This window comes from Sorex araneus, chromosome 6 (assembly GCF_027595985.1).
Source record: "Sorex araneus isolate mSorAra2 chromosome 6, mSorAra2.pri, whole genome shotgun sequence".
NCBI classification, from domain to species: domain Eukaryota; kingdom Metazoa; phylum Chordata; class Mammalia; order Eulipotyphla; family Soricidae; genus Sorex; species Sorex araneus.
Window position 1 is genome coordinate 33,083,615 of NC_073307.1, and position 22,936 is coordinate 33,106,550.

At 46.1% G+C, this 22,936-nt stretch overlaps 1 protein-coding gene across 2 annotated transcripts in view; it reads right to left on the minus strand.

Annotated features, from left to right (window-relative positions):
- LMNB1 (lamin B1) overlaps positions 1–22,936 on the minus strand; it is a 50,911-nt gene that overhangs the window by 18,108 nt on the left and 9,867 nt on the right. For both annotated transcript variants that reach the window (XM_055143989.1, XM_004609822.2), the window contains exons 2-7: positions 12,695–12,851; positions 12,027–12,152; positions 7,471–7,641; positions 5,686–5,811; positions 1,659–1,879; positions 365–590 (exon numbers count right to left, since the gene is read on the minus strand). In XM_055143989.1, the coding sequence (XP_054999964.1) occupies positions 365–590; positions 1,659–1,879; positions 5,686–5,811; positions 7,471–7,641; positions 12,027–12,152; positions 12,695–12,851 (1,027 nt within the window). The remainder of the gene's footprint in view (positions 1–364; positions 591–1,658; positions 1,880–5,685; positions 5,812–7,470; positions 7,642–12,026; positions 12,153–12,694; positions 12,852–22,936) is intronic.

Consider the following 22,936-nt stretch of genomic DNA (forward strand, 5'->3'; position numbering starts at 1 on the left):
AAATCAGGTGAGTCTTACAAACCTAAAATACACTCTAGTTCTCTTAACTCTCTTAATCCTTACTATAAGCAATACTTGTTTAAGCGTTTAGTGTACAGACACATAAGCTTAGTAAACAGAAAGAAAAAATATCCCTTTTCTTCTTTGTGAACCCTCCACCCACATTTCACTTTCTTTCCCACAGCACCAGCTTCTCCACCTCCTTTAAGTCACTCCTTACTTCGAGTATTCAAGTAACACAGATGAGAAAAACTAAGTTGGGGAGGTTGAATGAACCCCAAGAGAGACAAATGAGCTGCGAGCCGTGGAAGACTCGCAGCCCCGGGCTGCTGCCAGGACCACAGCAGGCCTCGTGCTCGCGCACCTGCTCCGACGTGTTCTTCAGGCGGATGAACTTGCCATCCACGTCTATCTCTTCGATGGACACGTTCCCGGTGGCAGATGCAGAATGGGAGATGCTCACACTGCTGCTCGCCTCTGACTCCTCCACATCGACTCTCTTCCGCTTCCCTCTTGTGGTCCGCACACTGCGGCTGGAGGACGCTCGGGACACGGTCACCCGGGAGGACGGGCTTGGAGAGAGCTTCAGTCTGATGGGAAAGAGCGATGCTGTTTGTCAAGCACATTCCTGAGGGCCAGCGCCAACAGTCTGCCTCGCTAAGCCCATCTGTTAGACCAGGTGAACCTACGTCCCAACCAATAGGAATTCTGAGCGCTGCGATTATTATTCTAACTAAGAATCTGAATGCATTCCCTAGAAACAGACTAGAGCCACGATGCCAGGAAAATCTAGAAAACACGGGGAAAGGGTATCACCCCATCTACCTCCACAGCTACGGCTTTATCCTTTGATCTTCACAAAATTTCAATCACATTGTATGTGAACCACTAGAACATCTTGTTCTGAGTTGGCCACTTCCCCTTCAGAATTTATTTTCTCAGATTAAGTGTTTTGCCACTACATGGGTTTGAAATGTAAAAATGAAGTCTCTTTCAATGTCTCGAATATTTTCCAACACACTAAATGATCAAAACATTTGAAATCTCAAAGGATCATTCCCGATACATTTAGTCCAGGGTTTAGATTCCTTGAGCAGCATTTTCTGCTGCTGAGGTAACAAAATGATGTTTTACTACAACTTGTACCTCTAAGTGCTACAAAATTAGAGAAAATATTTAAAGGCCCTTGTCTGTCTGTTTCGAGGCCGCACCACTGCTCCTGGCTCTGCACTCAGGCCTTACTCCTGGCAGCTCAAGGGCCCATCAGTATTGCTGAGGAACAAACTGGACGAGGCCACTGGCAAGGCAAGGCAAGGCAAGGCAAGCGCTTGCCCGGCTGTACTGCTGTTGCTCTGGCTAAAATGTGCCTTCATTTAAAAAAAAAAAAAAAAACCCTCTAATTCTAGTCTTTCAATAAAATAAAAAGGGTTTTTAAAAAAGACTGAGGAGGGGCTGAAACAATAATATAGTGGGTAGGGCGTTTGCCTTGCACATGGCCAACCCAGGTTCAATTCCCAGCATCCCATATGGTCCTCCAACCACCACCAGGATTAATTCCTGAGTGCAGAGCCAGGAGTGGAGCCCCTGTGCATCACCGGGTGTGACCTAAAAAGCAAGAAAAAAAAATGAGGAGGTAGGGAGAAGCCTGAGGCACTCACCTCTCTTCTTCACCTTCTAGAAGCTTCCTGTAAGCACTGATCTCCATGTCCAGGGCTAACTTCACATCAAGAAGCTGCTCGTAATCGTTCAGCTGCTGCTGCATCTGATCCCGGATTTCTGCCATCTCTCTCTCCTTGTCAGTCAGCATGCGCCGAGAGTTGTCTCTCTCTTTAGCAAGCAAGTCCTCCAGCTCCTGAATCCGCTCCATACATGCTCTAGACTTCGGATTCAAGGAAACACATTTACTTTCTAGATACACTCCACCCCAGTAGGATAAGGCAGCTATTTTAAATCATTTCCTAGACAAATAGAACCCTAAGGAATCTCTCACAGTACAATTTTAAAGGTTTGGGCTTTAAGAAATTAAGAACCTAAACTCCTAATATATAAAATACAATTCGGCTCTCAGGAAAATTTTGGTTTATAAAAGACCAAAAAAAGACATTCACCAACTATGAATACAAATATGACAGTACCTTCTCTGTATTTGGCCAGTTAAAACCATATTAAGCTATGGTCTTAGTAAAAATCAAGAAGGGCGAGAGGGACGGAGGGAGGGAGGGAGGGAGGGAGGGAGGGAGGGAGGGAAGGAAGGAAGGAAGGAAGGAAGGAAGGAAGGAAGGAAGGAAGGAAGGAAGGAAGGAAGGAAGGAAGGAAGGAAGGAAGGAAGGAAGGAAGGAAGGAAGGAAACTCAATAAAAGAAACCCAAGGGTGGATGAAACATTTTTTGGAGAATCACCTGACATCACTTGGGGGAAAAAGTGCTCTAGGGCAAGAGCCAGTATGAGGATGGGCGCCAGCCGTGAGCCTGCCACCCTGGTCTCATCCCTGCTGCACGGGTCCCCTGAGCACCAGCAGGTGGCGTCCACCTGCCGCACAGCCCCCTCCCTCCCCACACACAAAGGGCTATAAACAGAAGCCAGCTGCCCACTTCTATTTTGCTTATTATATTTTTCTGCCCATATGTAAGTTGCTTATATTTACATATTACTTTGCTTACTGCTTCTTATATTTTACTTCCTCACAAAGAAAACAATAATCCCAGTTCAGTTCCCTTACTGTGTGTCACATGTGAAAGGGAAAGGACCAAAGGGCAGCAAGAGGAGCAGGTCAGTCAGTTACCCTGAGCCTCAACTCATGCACCCCTGAAGTCGCCACTGCTCTGTAGATCAAGAGGGAAAAATAAAAACTAGGCATACAAGTTTTAAAATTACTTGGCACCTGAAACAGGAATATTTAAAATTGCATTTCAAGTAGCTACACTCCGCCTGCTACACAGTGAGGTGCGTGAGGCCCCGTGGCCCTGGCAAGCACAGGACGCCCTCACGGACCCAGGAGGTTCCCAAATGAAGCATCTACACCAGACCGCCGCCCTGGAAGATGCCCCCTCCCGCTCTGAAAGCTGATGAATGACTGGAGAGGGCCGTGGGCTGACTGTAATGTGAAGCCAGCCTGGGTGTTAAGCTCTTCACTAAGTGATCACATAAGCAAAGGAAATTCTATGGCCTAACAGGCAGTCTGAGAAACCCTAGGACTTAACAACGGAGACCATTAAGCACACAGCTGGAAAGTATTGAGGCAGTTTTTTCCTTTAGGATAATCATGGTTAAAGTTATTAATTAATGGAGTTGGAGAAATAGTATAGAGGGTAAGGCACCTGGACTATACACGACTAACCGGGGTTCAATCACTGGCACCATAAATAATCCTGAACACAGAGCCAAACAAAAGCCCTAAACACACACACCCACACACACACACACACACACACACACTCTCTCTCTCTCTCTCTCTCTCCCTCTCTCTCTGAAAATATTGCCCTCAGTATATTATTTCTCACAGAATCTGGTATCAGTGACGAATGGAGGAAAGGATTTCGACCTCCACCGCCCACCCCAGCAGAGAAGTTAAAGCTACCCTGTCTTGCTGAAGAAGTGCTTGTCTCCTGTCTCCTACGAGTTAGCTTCTAGAAACCCACAGGGTTTAAAAACTAACATTTAAAAACCACCAACACAGGGATGGGTATTGGAACACTATGTATAACTGAAACTAATCATGAACAGCTTTGTAAAGGTCTAGTTCACAGTGATTCAATTAAATAAATTTTTTTAATTTAAAAAAATTAATAAAAAACCACCAATACTTGGGGTGCGGTCAACCCGCAGGTCAACCTGTACCCGCTGAGAGAGTGCATCAGCAGCCTGATGGTGCCTTCAGGCTTCCTCATACCCCAGCATTGCCGATGTGCCTTTGGCTGGACCCCAACAACTCGGGACCAAGTTTGTCAAGAAATTAAACGGCCAGGGGCTTGAGGGAGTGATAGCACAACGGGTAGGGCGTTTGCCTTGCACGTGGCCGACCCCAGTTCGATTCCCAGCATCCTATATGGTCTCCTGAGCGCTGCCAGGGTTAATTCCTGAGCGCAGAGCCAGGAGTGACTCCTGTGCATCGATGGGTGTGACCCAAAAAGAAAAAGAAAAAAAAGAAGAAGAAATTAAATGGCCAGATGTTAGATATGGGGGAGCCACACCCATAAACCACCTCCAGCTCAGCTATACAAGCTCATTTATCATCCTTGTGTCACAAACCCACTGAGTAAATCTCGAGAGATCAAGAGCCACAGTTAATCGGAGACCTGCACAAGGCTGAGCAGACCGGGGCAAATCAGAGTGGGAGCAGGTCAGCCTAGTGCCCTGCCCTGACTCCCCGGCAGCCACTTGCTCCCACAATCCAAAATCGCTCAGGATGGACCTCACCAAGACGTAACTTGCTAAAAATTCAGGTAGGGTTTTGTCACTGGAATCTCCAGGCTTTCTCGGGGCCAGGACTGGGCTACCTCCCGCCACCTCCCTGTACCTCCAAAAGCCTCAGGAGTTCTGTCTGCACCCCAAAGCCGCCACCCAGTTAAAAAGCTACCCCAGCCTTACTTTCCCAATACAAATACTGAACGCCCTGAACAAACATGATAACCTCTTAGTACCCATACTGCGAGTCATAATGCACAAAAAGAAAAAGAGTAAGAAAGAAGAAAAGTACCTGCCATTGAGGCAGGCAGGGGTGGGGGGGGTGGCGTGTTGGGGCATGGTGGGAGGGAAACAACGGCAGTGCTGGCACTGGAGTGGGAAATGTGCACTGGTAGAGGGACGGGTGTTGGACCACTGCACGGCTGAAACCCAAGCATGAAAGCTTTGTAGTAGCCCTATCTCACGAACATGCGATACACAAGAATTTTTAAAGTAATGTACAGTCCATGCCCACTTGTGCTTAATCAGTGGCTGAACTCCCACATTTGAAAAAAAAACAAAAACAAAAAACCACCAACACTACCTGAAGTTGCCATATACACTGGCAAGCAGAGACCTATACATAACCAGCAGGAAAGCAGGGAACAGCTCTGAACCTGCAACAGCTCTGGACAGGAGAGTCTCAGCAGGGCCACGGCGGCACGTGCTGTGCCTAGAGCTCGTCACTCAGCTCCTCGCAATGTTCCTCAGCCACTCACTTTACAAATGAAGGGAGCCACCCAATTCCTAGCTCATACCCAAGCTAATACTTGCCATTTCTCAAAATTCAAGCTACTAAGGAGTTCTAACGCAGAGAGAACTTGTCTAGAAACGAAGCACTCCCCACCCATGAAGAATTCCTGCATGTTTTCCAGGATGCGTGCCAAGACAGGGGGAGAGAGGAGCAGCGCGAGCAGAGCAGCGTGAGGGTACGCAGCTGCTGCCAGGTAAGAAATCCTGGGTCATGTGGATAAAGTGCAGGTTGGTTCCTCAAAGGGCCTCCCAGAGCGCTGGGGCATCTATTAACTTGGAAGTAATTGTCTCTGCTCAGAGATGCAGTTCCTTGGGTAAAACAATATCCTCCTCTGTGTGTACACCACACAATGCCCACGTCTGAGGAGTGCTGTGACACCCAAGTGCAGAGACCATCCTCTCCGGCAGAGGGAGGCACCTCAGGCAGAGCAAAGCAGGCAGGCGACACGGCAGCATCCTTCACGCTCAACCCCAGCCCTGTCTCACTTACCTCTTTCTGGAGGTTAGAGAGCTGAGAGGAAAGGCTCTCGATTCTCATCCGGCTTTCCATCAGTTCTTCCCGGGCACTGTTGACAGTAGAAGTGTTCATCTCTGAAGACAGTCTGGCATTCTCGAGCTGAATGAAGAAGCAAACATTGTCAGTCTTATCTAGTGATCAAATGAGGAAGTGAGAGTCCTGTCCATAACTGGCTGATGGAACACAGGAAAAGCATCACGGAGTTTTGATGACAAGGTGTGCAATTATTACCTAAGTCTTCTTGACCTTTCAACTGAATTTCCAATGTTTAGCAACACTCAAGTTTGTTAATTCATTATTTAATTGGCTGTATCTTGAAAATCTCAAATACTGAGACTGAATAGTAGCAATTTGGCTGTTGTGATGGTGTGGGGGGGCGGAGTTTAAGGGGGTGTCACATACCAAAATCTACCTAGTACTGACTATAAAGCATTTAAGCAGGAAGCACAAACTTATACAGTATTTTAAAACAGATGAAAATACTTCTTTCAGGAGCTGGACTGATAGCGCAGCGGGTAGGGCGTTTGCCTTGCACGCCATCGACCCAGGTTCGATTCCCAGCATCCCATGGGAATGTGGTCCCCTGAGCACCACCAGAAGTAATTCCTGAATGCATGAGCCAGGAGTAACCCCTGTAAATCTCCAGGTGTGACCCAAAAAAAGGAAAAAAAAAAAAAAAGACTTCTTTCAGAAGTAAAGATGCAGTTCCTTGGGTAAAACAATATCCTCCTCCACCAAGTACCCATAATATTCTATTCTGTGGCTTGAACACGCGACTTTAAATGCCACCTTTTCCCGGCGAGGGGCATGCGCCTTAAGATGGCTGAACTCAAGAGATTAAAAACATCCCTCCCTTTCACCAATAACTAATTCACAAAAAATGGATTAAAAGCAGCACAGTTTGAAACAATAAAACTTATTTTCAGTATCCCCATGACCCTCATTTTCTGAATCTTCTCCACTAATATCTTTTTAATCAAATCACCTAACATTTAACAAACTGGGGTTTTACTAAGAAATGTTGTACTCATTCATGATGGCATAGACTTTTGCATGTGTCCTTACAGAAATGTGAAGTTCCTACAATATTTTCTAAATGAATAGTAGTGGCAGAGGAAGAAATACCATTTTCCATGTGCTTTTTTTTTTTTAAAAAAAGGCCAAAGTGTGGTGGTCATGGGGCTGGCGCGATAGCACAGCGGGTAGGGGGTTTGCTTTGCATGCGGCCGACCCAGGTTCGATTCCGAGCATCCCATATGGTCCCCTGAGCACCGCCAGGGGTGGTTCCTGAGTGCAGAGCCAGGAGTAACCTCTGAGCATCGCCAGGTGTGACCCAAAAAGCCAAAAAAAAAAAAAAAGTGTGGTGGTTACACCCTACATTCAGTGATGACCTGGAAGTCACATCTCAGGCAGTCCAGTATCTACTGACTATTAAATGTATGCACAGGGCTTATTGCTTGAAGAAAGGCATTTTATATAATTTGTGCTTAACTTCCATGACATGGTGTGAGTGATTCACGGGACTAAAAGAAAAATGTATGTTAAACTATCATCATATTGACCTATAATAAAACTGGAATAGCCCTACTTTTTCTAATAATTTCTAGAAACGTTTACATTGTAGACTTTATTTTTTTAATTTTGTTCTCACTAAGACTGGTAAACTAGAAAGCTAGTCCTTCATCTCAGAAAACAGGAACAAGTGAACAGCAAGTATTCCTGGCGGCCGCAGGCCTGGCGGGCAGGGGTGCCACTCACCTTGGCGTGGTAGGTCTGCTCCAGCTCCTCCTTGTACAGCTTCACTTGGGCGTCATGCTGCTCCCTCATCTCGTGAAGAGCCTGAGCCAGCTTGTACTCGTACTCAATCTGACGCCCAGAATCCACTTCTACCAGGCGAGTTTCATGCTTCCTTCTGGTTTCATTGATCTCCTGGGGAGGGAGAGAAATGACAGGAACAAGCTGCTTAGTGTGGCTGCATGGACAGTCTCTGAGTGATGCCAGGGCCGCCTGAAACCCGCCAGACAGCGAGCGCGTAAACAGATTCTCTCAAGTGAGATGAACGAATGAAAAAATGGTATTTCAGTAATTAAGAAATACCATTTGCCCACTTATCTCATTCATTCATTTCAAGTGCTATGAATTTTATGGTTAGTTTCAACAGCACAGTTACTAATTTCTCTAACGAAAGGAATGGAGGAAGAGTTACTTAAATATCACACAGTCGCAGGTAACTATGTGCACTCAATAGCAGCTGTTTTCCTAAACTGTTTAACTGATGACCTAACAACATCTCTGGGAAAAATCCACCTGAAAACAAACTTAATCTTATCAAAGTAATTTCAACTAGAAGTTATGCATTAAAAACCTACTTTTTTATGTACACTGAGATGCAATAGACTAGGATAGCTTGACAGGCTGAGCACATGCTTTGCATGGGGGGAGGGGGCGGTTTAGGGTCAACCCCAGGCACCACATGGTCTCTCTCAGGCACCAGGAGAGATCAACCCTCTCCCCCACTGCCCAGGAAGAGTCAGGAGCATCCCAAAGCACTGCTAGGTATGGCCCAGAACCAAAAAATAAAATAAAGGAGAATATAACAGGCATATTTTACTTCATGATTTAAGGAACTATCTAAAACTAGCATTGTTAAGAACACAAATCCTAGAATAAAATCTCTATTCCAGCATCCAGCTACGAGAAGTCAAACAGAAGCCTTTAATGGCAATAATTAAAACAGCCACAAGAGGGGGATGTAACCCACTGAAATCCTTATTTCTATGTCTGCAGGCAGTTTTTCTGTGCATTGACTCCCTCTTCCTCTTAATTGTCGCAGAGAAAAGAAATCTACAGAATTAGAAAACTCAGGGTCTAATTTCCAGTTTTTAATCTCCCAAAGAGAAGGATGTATAAATCATGAAAACATAAATAAAATGTTCAACCACTGAATGTACAAATGACTTTGCTCTTTGTCTGCCTTCCTTCTTTATCCCCCTTTCCTCTTTTCTTCAAACGTTCCTAAGGTATATTTACTAAATAGAATTATGTCCTCCTGGGGCTCGAGTAATAAGACAGTGGGTAGGGCGTTTGCCTTGCACAAGGCCAACCCAGGTTCAATTCCCAGCATCCCATATGGTCACCCATGCACCTCCAGGAGTGCAGAGCCAGGTGTGACCCAAAAAGCAAAAGAAAAAAAGAATTATGTCCTCCATGTAAAAAAGAAACTAAGAATATTTTAATTCTCCAATTCATTCCCCAAAATTCAAAATTTCCACCAAAACACTCAAGAACTACTAAATTATTAATCACTGCTATCACTTTTCATGTATTACTTTATGTGAAATCGGTGACAGGCAATGAACAAAACTACATTTATTCCATGGCTTAGAAGCCGATCTCGGGGGTGGGTTAAAAAAAAAAAAAAAAAAAAAAAAAAAGCCGATCTCAAATGCTGGGGGAAAAGGCAGCTCAGATAGAGAAGGGAACACCAAGTAAAAGGTGTTTGGAGGACCCGCTCGGGTTAGGAAATGCATGCCAGTTGGGAGATACATGCCGAATGCAGACTATAGACCGAACACTATGGCCGCTCAGTGTCTCTATTGCAAACTAAAAGGAGAGAGAGAACACCCAAAAGGAGAGAGAGAACAAAAGGGAATGCCCTGCCACAGAGGCAGGGTGGGGAGGAGGAATGGGGTGGGGTGATGGGAGGGATGCTGGGATCATTGGTGGTGGAAAATGGGCACTTGGTGGAGGGATGGGTAATCAATCATTGTATGACTGAAATGCAAGCACGAAAATTTGTAAGTATGTAACTATGCCTCATGGTGACTCACTAATAATAATAATAATAATAAAATATAAAAATAATAAATTTAAAAGCCTACATTTACCATTCCACTCCTGGCCTCAAGATGCAGCAGTCAACACATAGCATCAAAACGAAGTAATAAGGGGCTGGAGTGATAAAATAGCGGGTAGGGCATTTGCCTTGCACGCGGCCAACCCGGGTTCGATTCCCAGCATCCCATATGGTCCCCTGAGCACCACCAAGAGTAATTGCTGAGTGCAGAGCCAGAAGTAACCCCTGTGAATCGTCGGGTGTGACCCAAAAAGCCGAAGGAAAAAAAAAAAAAGTAATGACAGATCAGAGCAACAGAGCAATTTTAACAAAACAAAGATACAAGCTTAAAATAAAAAATATCTCTCTTTTTAAAGAGCAAAGCTACATTTTGATAGTATTTCTAGTTTACAGACAGCCTTCGGTTAGTTTTCCCCTTTAATCTTTACCTCTCTCTGGGGGGAAAAAATGTCAGATCAAATTTCTATTTTTCCCAATTAAAAAAATGAAACTTTACAATGAATAATTACTTTTAAAGCGCTGGTTTTTGTTGGCGGGGACTGAGTGTGCTGAGGCAGGGGCAGAGGGCATACCAGCAGTGCTCAGGGGTTACTCCTGGCTCGGTACTCAGAAATTACACCTGATGGTGCTCAGGGGACCATATGGGATGCCGGGATCAAACTCAGGTTGGCCACACACAAGGCAAGCACCATACCCACTGTACTATTGCTCAGGCCCAGCACTTTTCAAAGTTATTCATTTTACTTCTAAAACCATTATTTACTTAGTGTCCAAGAACAGATAAGTGGCTAGACTATGGTACAGCTGCACAACAGAAAAAATGAAAATACTTTTGAAAAAGTATTTTTATAAAAAAATAAAGTATTTTTTATGAAAAAATAATATACTATAGAAAAAATGAAATTTGCTTATACATGGATGGACATGGAAAGTATACTGAAATGAGTCAAAGGGAGGAGGATAGGCAAAAATGATTACAGTCCCTGCACGATATAAAAAAAAAAAAAGTATGAGAATGATAACCTAAGACAACAGAAACAAGGGTCCGGACTGGTCCATAGTGGGAAGCGAAGGATGTGTGTGTGGGGGGGGAGGTAGTGGAGGGGGGGAATACACGGGGTAGAGATGGGGAGGTGCAGTTAGGTCAGAGAAAGAGAAAGGGCCACTACGATAACAATGATCACTCTGAAGAAAGAAATGAATGCTGAAAGTGGGTAAAGTGATATGCATGATACCTTTCAGGAACAGTATTACAAACCACAGTGTTTAAAAGGGGGGGAAAAAAGAAGGAAAGTGTCTGTCATAGAGGCAGGCTGAAGGGGAAGGTGGTGGGAAATGGAAAAGAGATGGGTATTAGAACACTATTCAATCATGAACAACTCTGTAACTGTATACCTCACAGTGATTCAACTAAAACAGGCAAAAAGAGAAATAAGCCAAATGTATATTCAAGTATGCAAGGATAATCATTGGAATATTTTTCTAGCAAGAAAATTGAAAAATGGTTATATAAATTTTGCTTCATCTGTAAAAAGATATGTAATTGTTTTCAGTGTTCAAGAAAATTAATTAAAAAATCAAATAAAAGCAGTAAGTATTCAACTTCAAGTTCCCCACCCAGGATTAACTCCAACACTCCCAACTGTGGAGGAAATACACATTCTCTTGTCTTCAAGTTTGTTACTAACTCTCTGGCCAGCCACAGCCCTGGTCTGGTTGCTGCCTCCTGACAGTCACACGCTGGTGCTACCCTCCCACGCTGATGACACGTGGGGCGGTGGAAAAGGCACTGGGCCACTTCTGCGGTCAGGATGGAGACGCGGCGGCTTCTGTCCGATCCTGCTCTCCCCACTCAGTCGAGGGAGCAGCCTCACGAGCAGCCCCGCGCTGAACGCACAGCCTGATGAACGAGCTCAGAGCAGTTTCCTCCAGCCCAGACTGAAAGGTGACCAGAGTCTCAGGAGAAACCCGGAAAAGTCCTAACCTCCGACCTACCAGCTCTCCAATTCCTAACCTTCGGGAACTGGGATAATGTCCCAAGTATTATGCTGCTACGTTTTGGAATAATTTACTAGGCAAGAAAGGCAACTATCAGGTGTTTAAATAGGTTGATGAAAACCAGCTGCTCTGACCATTTATAAGTTAGATGAAGTGGAATCATGCTTTGCCTAGACAGAGTTCTTTTTGTTTGCTTGCTTTTTGTTTGTGAGGGTTTTTTTTTCCAGACTGGAGACGTTACTGGTGCCCACTCGAGCAAATCGATGAGCAACGGGATGACAAGTGATACAGCGATACAGTGATTTTTCAGACTGAGTTCTTACATGCAGCCTTTTTTTTACAGAAGTACTTCGAGGGAGTTATTACCCTTAAAATAATTCTTCCTTTCTATTATATATATAGTTTTAACAAAGTGCTTTTAAACCCTTCCATTTCCTACAAAAAGTAGAATTGCAGTTACCTCCTCATACATGCTTTTTCGGAACTCCAAGTCCTCAGTAAGGCTCTGACAGCGGTTCTCCAAATCCACCTTAAGTAAAGTTTCATCTGCCAACTGCTTTTTGGCAGCAGCTAAGGAGGCTTCCAACTGTCACAGGGAAAAAGAATTAAGGAAAATTACACAGTAATCATTTAGTAATGAGCTTAAAGGATACGTAGGGCTTAAATCAAGTTTCTCTAGTTTATCAAGGTATGCGGGATTCAGTTTAATCTCAACCACGGCTCTGGCTGACCACAAGTCCCACCCAAGTGTCACACCAAAACACTTCTCCAATTGGTCACTGGCGGCAGGGTCTGGAACAGACCTCAAACTCCTACTCCGAACATCCAGCCAACAATTTTAGCCACCACTTTAATCTTTCCGGGTGAGGAGCAACATTATGAGACTTTTCTCCGGCCTCCCATCTGGATGCAGTATCCAAACGGACTTGAGAACAAAACACAAGAGGCACAGAAAGGCCCAACAGAGAAGCCACAGAGCAGCACAGTCCAGGCTCAGTGATGGAGAAAACACTGGAACCGGGAGACTCCCCTTCCTTCAGGCAAGGCATCCGAGAAAACAGTCAACTGAAATTCCAGGTACTCAACACCAGCCAATGCGTACCCTGCCACGAAGCGGAGCTCACTCACCTGCGCCACCTGATCCTTCAGATCCTCCAAATCTCCCTCTAAGCTTTTTTTGTCACCAAGCGCTGTAGCCAGAGCCGCGTCCTTAGAATTCAGTGCCGCTTCATACTCTCGGAGCTTGAGCTGGGCTCCATTAAGGTCGGATTCTTTCTTAGCGTAACTGTAATACATTTGAAGACATGCAAAACATCAAGTCACACCCCCTTACTTCAAGCCTCCCTCCTCCCCACTGAAGCATAAAACAGGGACGGTTTAAATACAGGCTGCACAGGGCCAGGGATAGAGTTCAAAAGGCAGAGCACCTGCATCAGATATTTCACATCATGGGTTTGATTTTATTTAATTCCCCTTTTGAGTCACACCCGGCAATGCTCGGGAGTTACTCCTGGCTCTACACTCAGGAATTACTCCTTGTAGTGCTCAGGTTGGCTGCATGTAAGGCAGACGCCCTCCCCACTGTACTATCGCTCCAGCCCCTGTGGGTTTGATTTTAGGAGCTGGAGTGATAGCACTGCGGGGAAGGCGTTTGCCTACCTCTACCTCTGGCATCCCATGTGGTGCCCTAAGCACCACGGAGAGTAATTCCTGAGTGCAGAGCCAGGAGTAACCCCTGAGCATCACCAGGTATGCTCCCCCACCCTGCCCCCACAAAAAAAGCAAGCATGTGCTTCACCCAAGTAATTACATTTCAAAGCTTCTTAGACATCAATTCCTGCTGCCTCATTATTTCATTCTCTCACCCTCCTATCTCCCATGGTGATGCTACGATGCCTAGGACTGCACACAACTGGCCAACGTGCTCAAGAGGCTGTACCCCTCGGGCTGTGGTGCGCACACAACAGTGCTCACGGTGTTCTCATTCCTGAAAGCTGGGCAAATGGCAGTTACAGCTACACTGCTTGCCTGGGCCGCTCACCACAGCAATGCTGACACATCTGTCCAGCTGCACTGTTCGCCCCAGGTGACAGTCCTTTCTGTGGCGCTCATCTACCTGGCTGCATGGCAGCAGAAACTGTTTATGAAGCCAGGGATCTGAGGCTGCACAACTGCTAAGACCCTGCTGGTGCATGTAGGACACCAGAGATTTGAACTCATGACCACACACTTATAAGAAAATGGGCATGCTAAGCCCCCACACCACTCCCCACAAGCTGAGAATGGGCTAAAAAGGGAATCTTTAACAGAAATTTAAAGATAAATCTTATATTGCCCAACGAATAAGCAAAGTAATTTAAAGGAAAAAATTTGATGATTTTTGTTATTTTGGGGGGCTGGAGCGACAGCACAGCAGTAGTGCGTTTGCCTTGCACGCAGCCGACCCGGGTTCAATTCCTTTGCCCCTCTCGGAGAGCCTGGCAAGCTATCCGTGGCGTATTCGATATACCAGAAACAGTAACAAGTCTCACAATGGAGACGTTACTGGTGCCCGCTCGAGCAAATTGATGAGCAATGGGATGACCGTGACAGTGACAGTGATATTTTTGACTTGGGGCCACATAGGCAGTGCTCAGGGCTTACTCCTAGTTTTCCACACTTAGTAATCACTTCTGGCGGGACCCGAAAGCATATAGGGTGCCAAGGATAAAACCGAGGCAGCCATGTACAAGGCAAATGGCCTACGCACTGTGCTATCTTTTCTTTTCTTTCTTTTCTCTCTCTCTCTCTCTTTTTTTTTTTTTTTTTTTTGCTTTTTGGGTCATACCTGGCGATGCACAGGGGTTACTCCTGACTCTGCACTCAGGAATCAGCCCTGGCGGTGCTCAGGGGACCATATGGGATGCTGGGAATCAAACCCAGGTCATCCGCGTGCAAGGCAAACGCCCTACCCGCTGTGCTATTGCTCCAGTCCCTGTGTTATCTTTTCTTAACAAGACTTTCTTTTAAAAATTGGACAGGTTTTTATTCACAAGTTTTTCTTAAGCCCTATATTTTTTAAAACCACAAGATGGCAGCCTTTCACTGAAATTCTGGAGTAGAGGGGGAGATGGTCTTGGGAGAGAAATGCTGTTTGTAGGAGTGCTGGGCCCTAAAGCTGAGAAGCCACAGAACAGGAAAAATGCATCTGGAGGAACTTCTATCCTGGCCTACTTATGACCAGGGCTATGCTGCATATACGTCCTGCACATGATCTGAAGACAAACTTATATTGTATAGGGACTCCTACACCATTAACAAAAACTAGGGACACAAAATTAGTTAGTAATTCCAAAGCGATCTGCTAAGTAGTTTTTACATCCCTGATCATAATGCAGTGCTTCCCAATATGGTACCTCAAGGCAGAAGTGAACCTGAGCTTCCCAAAATCCAAAGTGGTCCCCCTAAGACATAAATTTGTAAAATCATACCACGGAGACCAAGAATGTGGCTCAGCAGTAGAGTTCTTGACTTGAATGGATGAGGCCCTGGGTTACACCCCAGCACTGTAAAAACTAAGTAAAAACCACACCCATTTGAGCCAGGGAGATGGCTCACCAGGCAAAGCCTATGACTGGCATGCTGGAGCCCTAGGCAGGAGCCCTGGTACTACAGTCACCATCACAACCACCCCTTCCCCACCCCCCCTACAACGTCCAGGAGCAAGCAAGCTCTGAGTGAGATCCAGGAGAAGCTCCCAGGCAAGGCTAGATGTGATCAAAAAAAAAAAAAATTTTTTTTTTCAAGCGTACCCATTTTACAGGCATGAATATTCTGTGTGCTCCATTTCACTGTTTTATCATATATAACTGACACAGCTCCCAATTCAGACTATTAGATCCCAAATGAAAGATACTGTGCAACAAGGTGTGAGCATGCACGTGACTAACTAGGAACTGGTGATTTCTCAACAAAACTCAAAACCATCTGAGTGGACACAAGAAAGGAAGACCTGAGATATAGTACCTGGAGCCAGCTAATGGTAAAGATACCTGTTAGATTTGATGCCAAGTTCTTAGTCTTGTATACCTTTTGCTTCCATTTAAAAAAAAAAAAAAAAGGGGGGGTCTGGAGTTAGCTCATCGGTAGAGCGCCTTGAGGGCATGATGACCCTTACAGTTTGATCCTAGCACCAGCCCATAGTCAAATGCAACCCCAATGGCACTGGCATTTAGGGCCACTGGTGCTACCAGAGTGTGACTTCTCCGGCACACTGCAACTAAGCATGTAAAACCCACAACTAATACATGTGTCCCCAGGCAGCACCAGCTTAAAGTGTGTAAGCACCAAAGTAAGGTGCAAATCTCGTCATGGACACAGACTTATTTGGCTCCCATTGGTATATGTTGTAGGAAGATGTAGGAAGAAAAATACTAAATAGTATTAGCATCTGCAACATATGTACCCTTTCTTTTTGTATTGTGTCGTTATTAAAATTTGGCAATCTAAAAAAAAAAAGAATGAAAAGTTTCCTCTTAAAAAAAAAATCTCGTCATGGAATGGGGGTGTTTGGATAGAGAGAAGTGGGCCTGGGGGGTAGGACACAGCATGCCAGAATCAAGCTCAGGACCTCACACATACTAACTTATGTCCTCTACCACTTTCACTATCTCCGAAAGTCTGGAATGGGGAAACTTTGGGGGGTGGGGCCAAAGGGTGTTGGGGAAAGAGGAGCCTCCCAGCTTTGCCAAGGGGCACCTGGCAGTCCTGGGGGCCTGGGACTGAACTTGGGGCCCAGTGTGTGCAAGGCATGTGCTCCACTCCTCTGAACTATCTTCCCCACCACGGGAGGGGGAAACTTTTGTTTCCCCCTATATAGAGTACCTATTGACAGTCTAAATAAAGGCTCACCATACCTCACCAGAAAATCATTCAAGACCTAGTGAGTTTAACAGCTACTTGACAGTAAACTAGAAAGCATTATAAACACTTGAAGAATCAGGCTAACCTAAAAAATTAGTGTAAGGCCCAGGGAGATAGCTCAAAGGGCCAAAGTGCATGACCCACCTGCTCTGTGTGCCAGGGCCCCACATTCAAGCCACAGAACCCAAGTTCAGCTGGCTCATACGAACAGCCACCAAAACAAACCCCAAAAATACTTGCTGTAAGATATTAAGAAAGAGGGGCTGAAACAACAGTACAATGGCTAAGGTGCTTGCCTTAGCCAACCTGATCTGATATCTGGCATCATAAATAGTCCCCTGAGCCCCATCTAGAGTAATCCCTAATCACAGAGCCCGGAGTGAGCCCTGAACACAGCTGGGTGTGGCCCAAAAACAAAAACAAAAAAGAAATAAATCAAGAAAGAACATGTTTTAAAAGGAGAGAGGAGGGAGGGGAGGGAATACTTAGGCCGTAATCTGAACTCATTATACATCATTTCATTAGTTAGATCCTGGCAAACCTCTTGCCCTTCTATAGCATCCCCTAGGTTCAGTGGTTGAGAATGCTTACTTGGCAAGCATACAGTCCAAGCTGGCCCAAGTCGAACCTCCAGCGCCCCCACGCACAAAGCTGGCAGCTCGTCAGTCTGTGATCCCCAGTCCCATAGATGATTCAGGCAGCTCTGCAGCCAGTGGACATGGGCACCACTGCTAAAGAGTGAAACCACCTGGTGTGCGAGCACCACAACAGGAACAAATGTCACAGCCAGCATGTGTGACCGCAAGCCATGAATGCATGGGGTTTCCCTGGTCAGTTGTCTATTATATGGGTCCGTTTCTATCACTACAGCTCAGCTGATTGAAACGGCTATTAACCCAGTTGGACAACTACAAAAGAAATCCCTAAATTCAGCTTCTCGAAATTACCTACACACACACACACACACACACACACACTCACTTAATATCTGGGGACAGAGGATAATACAGGGGTTGAGGTGCTTGCCTTGCATTAAACAGACCCCGGCTGATCCCCTAAGCACCATCAAGATTAATTCCTAAAAACAGTGAGAAGTGACTCCCAAGCACAGCCAAATGTAGCCCCTCTACCCCCTAATAAAATAGATTTTTTAAGGGCCAGAGCAATAGTACAGCAAGTAGTGCATTTGCCTTGCATGCAGCCAATTTGAGTTCAATCCCTGCCATCCCATACAGTACCCGAGCACTGCCAGGAGTGATTCCTGAGTGCAGAGAAAGGAGTAAGCCCTGAGCAACACTGGGTATGATCCAAAGAGCCAAATAAATATATATATACATATATGAATGTGAACTCATATGGACAAAAATTAACAAGATGCAAAATATTTGTAAAGATAAAAGTAGAAACACAGTAGCTGAATTTCTTTAAGACAAAATGGGCTATGCAAACCCAAAGTGAATCATTATTGATTTAGTTTCTGTTGGAATATTTCCCCTTTTCCAGCTGCCTTCTGGAGTTTTGTCACAGAAACCTTTTGTCACAGAAACCTAGCTGATCTTTGACCTACAGATCTAAGGTGCTAGTCAGGCATGATATGACTTTGTAGATTCCAGGCCCTGGCCCAGCCTAGTCTTTGGGATGTAAATTTCAGGTGCTGGCTAGTTTGTAATTGACATGTAGATTTCTTGCTGCAGCCCAGCCTGGTCTTTGGGATGTAAATCCGAGTGCTTTCTGCCCAAAGAAGGCTTTGGTTTTGTTTTTGTATCTTCTTTCCGGGGGCCTAGATTAACGGCCTGCAGATACAAGAGAATTATGTTGCCTCAACGTTCTTCCTGTAAGATCTTTTGGTGCTTTTGGTGACGTCAATGTATTGCGCCCTTTGGAAGGGCCATGATCAATAAAAGGGGTTCGGAGAGAAGGTGAGGGGCGGAAAGTGGATAGAGGGCGGAAAGTGGATAGAGGACGGAGAGTGGATAGAGGACGGAGAGTGGATAGAGGGAAGACTGGAATAAACTGCAAGTGAGACCAACCATCATGGCTCCGTTCCTTCCTTCGCCTGCCACATCTTCGCCATCAACCTCCCCAGGGTGGGGGAAGTGGCTGGAGGCTACCGAACTCGGGTGGCGGGAGAGACAGCTGCTGCCCTAGGCCCTGTGCCTGGCTCGGTGCGGTGAGGCATCCCTTTCCTCGCCCGCGCCTTTTCTTTTTATTTTTATACAAGTTTCCAATTGCATTCCAACTCTTCCACAGCAAACCCCTGCACAACTCTGGGGCTGCTTTGATCTTTTCTTTCCTTGCTCTTCCGAGACGCTTCCCAGGTAGAGATGTCAGGTTCCTATTACAGAAGAGGAGACACTCCACAGGTACTGACAGCATTTCCCCCTACGGGTCTCAAGGAGCTGAGAGCACAAAGGAGGACAGGAGACCCACACTGACGAAGCCCCTCAGCCCAGGGCCAGACTGCAACTCAGCACTGATGCTTCCCCTCAAGACCTTAGGTGGGAAAAGAAGTTACAAGGATGCAGAAGGCAAATTGTTTACTTCTTCACCTGCAATCACAGAACCATGCAGAAACTACTCAAAATGATTTCTAGGCATGCCCACGGAAGGAGGACCGTAAGGGCCCTCCAAAGCCCACTCGACTAGGAGACGCACAGCCACTAGGCCCAGCTGTTGAGTTCTGTGTCTCAATCCACTCTGGGGTTCTTCTCAGCAGCTGTCTGGCGGCAGCTGAGCACCCCCAAACAGTGCGGGTATTCAAGTGGCTGTTCAGACAGCCGCAGGCAGACTTCCCCGTTCAATATGCTCTTATTATGCAGCCAAGGTTTAGGCATGCAGGGAACAAACATTTTAATTTTGAACTGAGCAGAAAGGTTATTAACAATAGGGTCGGAGAAATAGCACAGAGGCTAATGCACTTGCCTAGCAGGTAGCCAATCCTGACTTGGCTCCTGGCATGACGTACCCCAAGATCCGGCAGAAGTGGTCCCTGAACACAGAGCCACAAGTAGGCCCTGACAACTGATGGGAGGGTCACCATGCCCCCTACCCCCACCCCAACCACCAGAAAGAAGTTATTAACAATATGCCCAAGTAAAATCCTGAGGTTCCTAGACGAAATAACTATTTCACAGGAATAGATTCAACCTATATATTAAATGAGTCAGCACCAACATTTATTCTTTAATTTCAATACTGTCCTCAAGTTATCTGCACTTCCAAAGAGAGAACAGATGTATCCACAATATTTCTACAGAGAAAAATGAACAAACTTCTTTACAATCAAAATAAATGTAAAGCTGGAGCACAGCTCGAGAGGCAGAGCATGGGCCTTGTAGGCACAAGACTTGGCTCAAACCCAACCCCGCAAGCCCCCTCAACAGCAACAGGCCTGACCCCCACAATAACTGTTTTTAAGACAAAAAACTAATGCCAAAAGCTTCAGAAGAGCATACGATCACAACTTCTACTGACAAGGATCTCTGCTGGCATAAAACAAAAAGACTAAGATGTTTTTACATAAATTTCAATTTCTGCAATGGTTAATAAATTTCTAGTGGAATGAAATTCTGCTGCTTAATAATCAGAGTAAGGAACAAATTAGCAACAACCCAACTAGAGTCAAACAGACCCTAATAGAATCAGATTAGAATTAGGGGAAATAGGACAGACAGTTTAGCAGCAAGGCATCGGCCTTGCATATGGTGGACTCCAGTCTGATCCCCTACACAGCATGTGGTTCCTGATCAGCTCCAGGAGGCAGAAGTGATCCCTGAGTAGAGCCAGAGAGTAAGCCCTGACCACACCCAAGCCCCAACCCCTCCACCCCCCACACTCCCCCCCACGCCCACCCCACCTTGGAAAAAAGACCAAAGAGTACAAAGGAAATAAATTGATAAAATGGGGGAGACACAAGCCCTGTCAGCAAGAACTCTGCTCTCTCTAAGGAAATCAGGTGCTCATATGGTACTGTCTAATTAACAAATAAAATTTGTCAACAAATTTCTTTTTAGGGTCATACCTAGGGCCCAGCAAGCTACCGAGAGTATCTCGCCTGCACGGCAGAGCCTGGCAAGCTACCCGTGGCATATTGGATATGCCAAAAACAGTAACAAGTCTTACATGGAGACGTTACTGGTGCCCACTCGAGCAAATCGGTGAGCAACGGGATGACAGTGACAGTGACCCAGGGATGCTCAGGAATTGCTCCTAATAAGTTCTGGTAAAGCGGAGAAAGGGCCAAGTGCTATAAAAAGTAGAAGATGTAACTTCTGGTGGCTGTAGCACAGAAACAGCACTCCACTTTATACAGCAACCCGACCACAACTGCAAAGGTGCAGGTCCCTAGGAGGGCAGCACCTGAAGGAAAAAACGTTCTCAGCTGAGAGTCCAGGGATGAGTGAAATCCAATGAGCAAACCCAAGAGCAAACATCCAAGGGAATCTCAGAGAAGTGAGCTGATCTAATACTGCAAACACTGGAGATGGCAAGAGGCCCCGGTAGCCTGAAATAAGACTCGGTGGAAACTCTAAGAAGCAAACCAACCTCCTAGCACCCTCCCTGCTTGCTCCATGACCAAAGAAGAAGCATTCACTCCAAGCAGTAAATCAGATCTCCACTTGGGCAGTTATGAGGCAGAGCAGGGGAGGCCTGTGGACTCTTTCCAGTTCCTGCTCCTCACCCTCAGCCAACAGGACACTGAAGGGAGATGAGTGGGTCAGCTGGGCCAGATGGTGGGGGGGAGCCCCTCAGCAGGATGACCTACGTGGGCCACTTTCCCCAGCACCATTTTCACTCACGCCTCTTGTCCCAGCCTAATTATTAATAACGCCCTCTTCCAAATGTACAAGTGTCCCTGTCTGAATCCTAAATTAGAGGCTTACCCTAGAAGGTACTGAAGCGTTCTCATCAAAGGAGGTAAAAGGAGCAAAAATATTTTACTACGGGGGGCTGGAGTGATAGCACAGCGGGTAGAGCGTTTGCCTTGCATGAGGCTGACCCGGGTTCAATTCCCAGCATCCCATATGGTCCCCCAAGCGCCAGGAGTAACCCCTGTGCATCGCTGGGTGTGACCCAAAAAGCAAAAAAAAAAAAAACAACCTATGAAATCTTAAAGGGGCAAAGGGCCTCACTCCCTACACAATTATCTTTTGATATTCAAACATCTCTACTTTTTTTTTTTTTTTTCCTTTTTGGGTCACACCCGGCAATGCACAGGGGTCATTCCTGGCTCATGCACTCAGGAATTACCCCTGGCAGTGCTCAGGGGACCATATGGGATGCTGGCATTCGAACCCGGGTCGGCCGCGTGCAAGGCAAACGCCCTACCCGCTGTGCTATCGCTCCAGCCCCAAACATCTCTACTTTGAATGACCGTTAAGAGTGTGTCCTCCTCCCCATCTTCCTCATTTCTGGTCAGTGGTCTGACCCCACCGCCCCCCCCCAGCACTAGGCCCTCCTCCCAGACTAGAGGCCCAGGCACCCCAACAACCCCTATGGCCTACTCACACCGCACTACCCTAGCATCCCTTCTTACTTAAGTGTCCTTGTGTGGGATTCAACTCTTGTCCCACCTCCCTGGTGACTGTCATCCCAGCTCTGCATCTCCTTCCTTTGCACCCTTCTTTTTCTCTCACCCGTGCAAAGGTGATCCAATTCTCTTCAGAGTTCCAAGCAGCACTCCAAATCCCCAGATGATAGCAAACCCCACCTACTCTCTCACCACCAGACCAGTGCAGAGTCCCCCAAACCCTCTGTCTCCATCGGTTAGTGACAAGCAACACTGTGTGCCCAAGCCTGGTCCAGGGGAACTACTCCAGACACTCTCAGGGCTGCCATCTTGCCTACAGCTGCGCCCAGGTCAGGGGCCATCTCCTGGCTCCCCCAGACCCTCACCAGTGATCACCTCCCCTCTTTTCCCCTCAACAGCCAAAGCAATTAGCCTCAGCAATTGGACCTTGTCACTCACTCTTTGACAGGAAATTCTTGAGATCCCCGCTTAGAATCCAAACCTCCCCCACCTGAGGGATCTAGGACACTGCCCTCTTCAGAAGCCAGCGTCTCCTGACTCCAGCTACCCTCCCAATCCCCCCAGGATAGGTCTTTTCTCCCCAGAACCAAGGCTGTGGCAATCTTAGCACTTATTACATTGTATTTGCGTTCTGCATGTACAGTACCACAATACTGCAACTGTCTGCTGTCATCCCCACACTGGATGTAAGTGATAACAAGGACCACACATCCCTTTTCCAGTCCCAGCATTATTAGTTCAAGGCCTGACACCCAGTACCTGCACCTCCCATGTGTGACTAAAAAGGAAAGAAGCTTGTATCTTAAGATTTAAATGTCTACTTAAACACTTAAGTAACATTTAGAGACTTAACTATCATTTTTTCAAAACTCTTAGGATATAAAGGTGGAAGTTGCTGGAAACTACGCTCTCAAACCTGCAAAGTCAGTGCTCTGCCA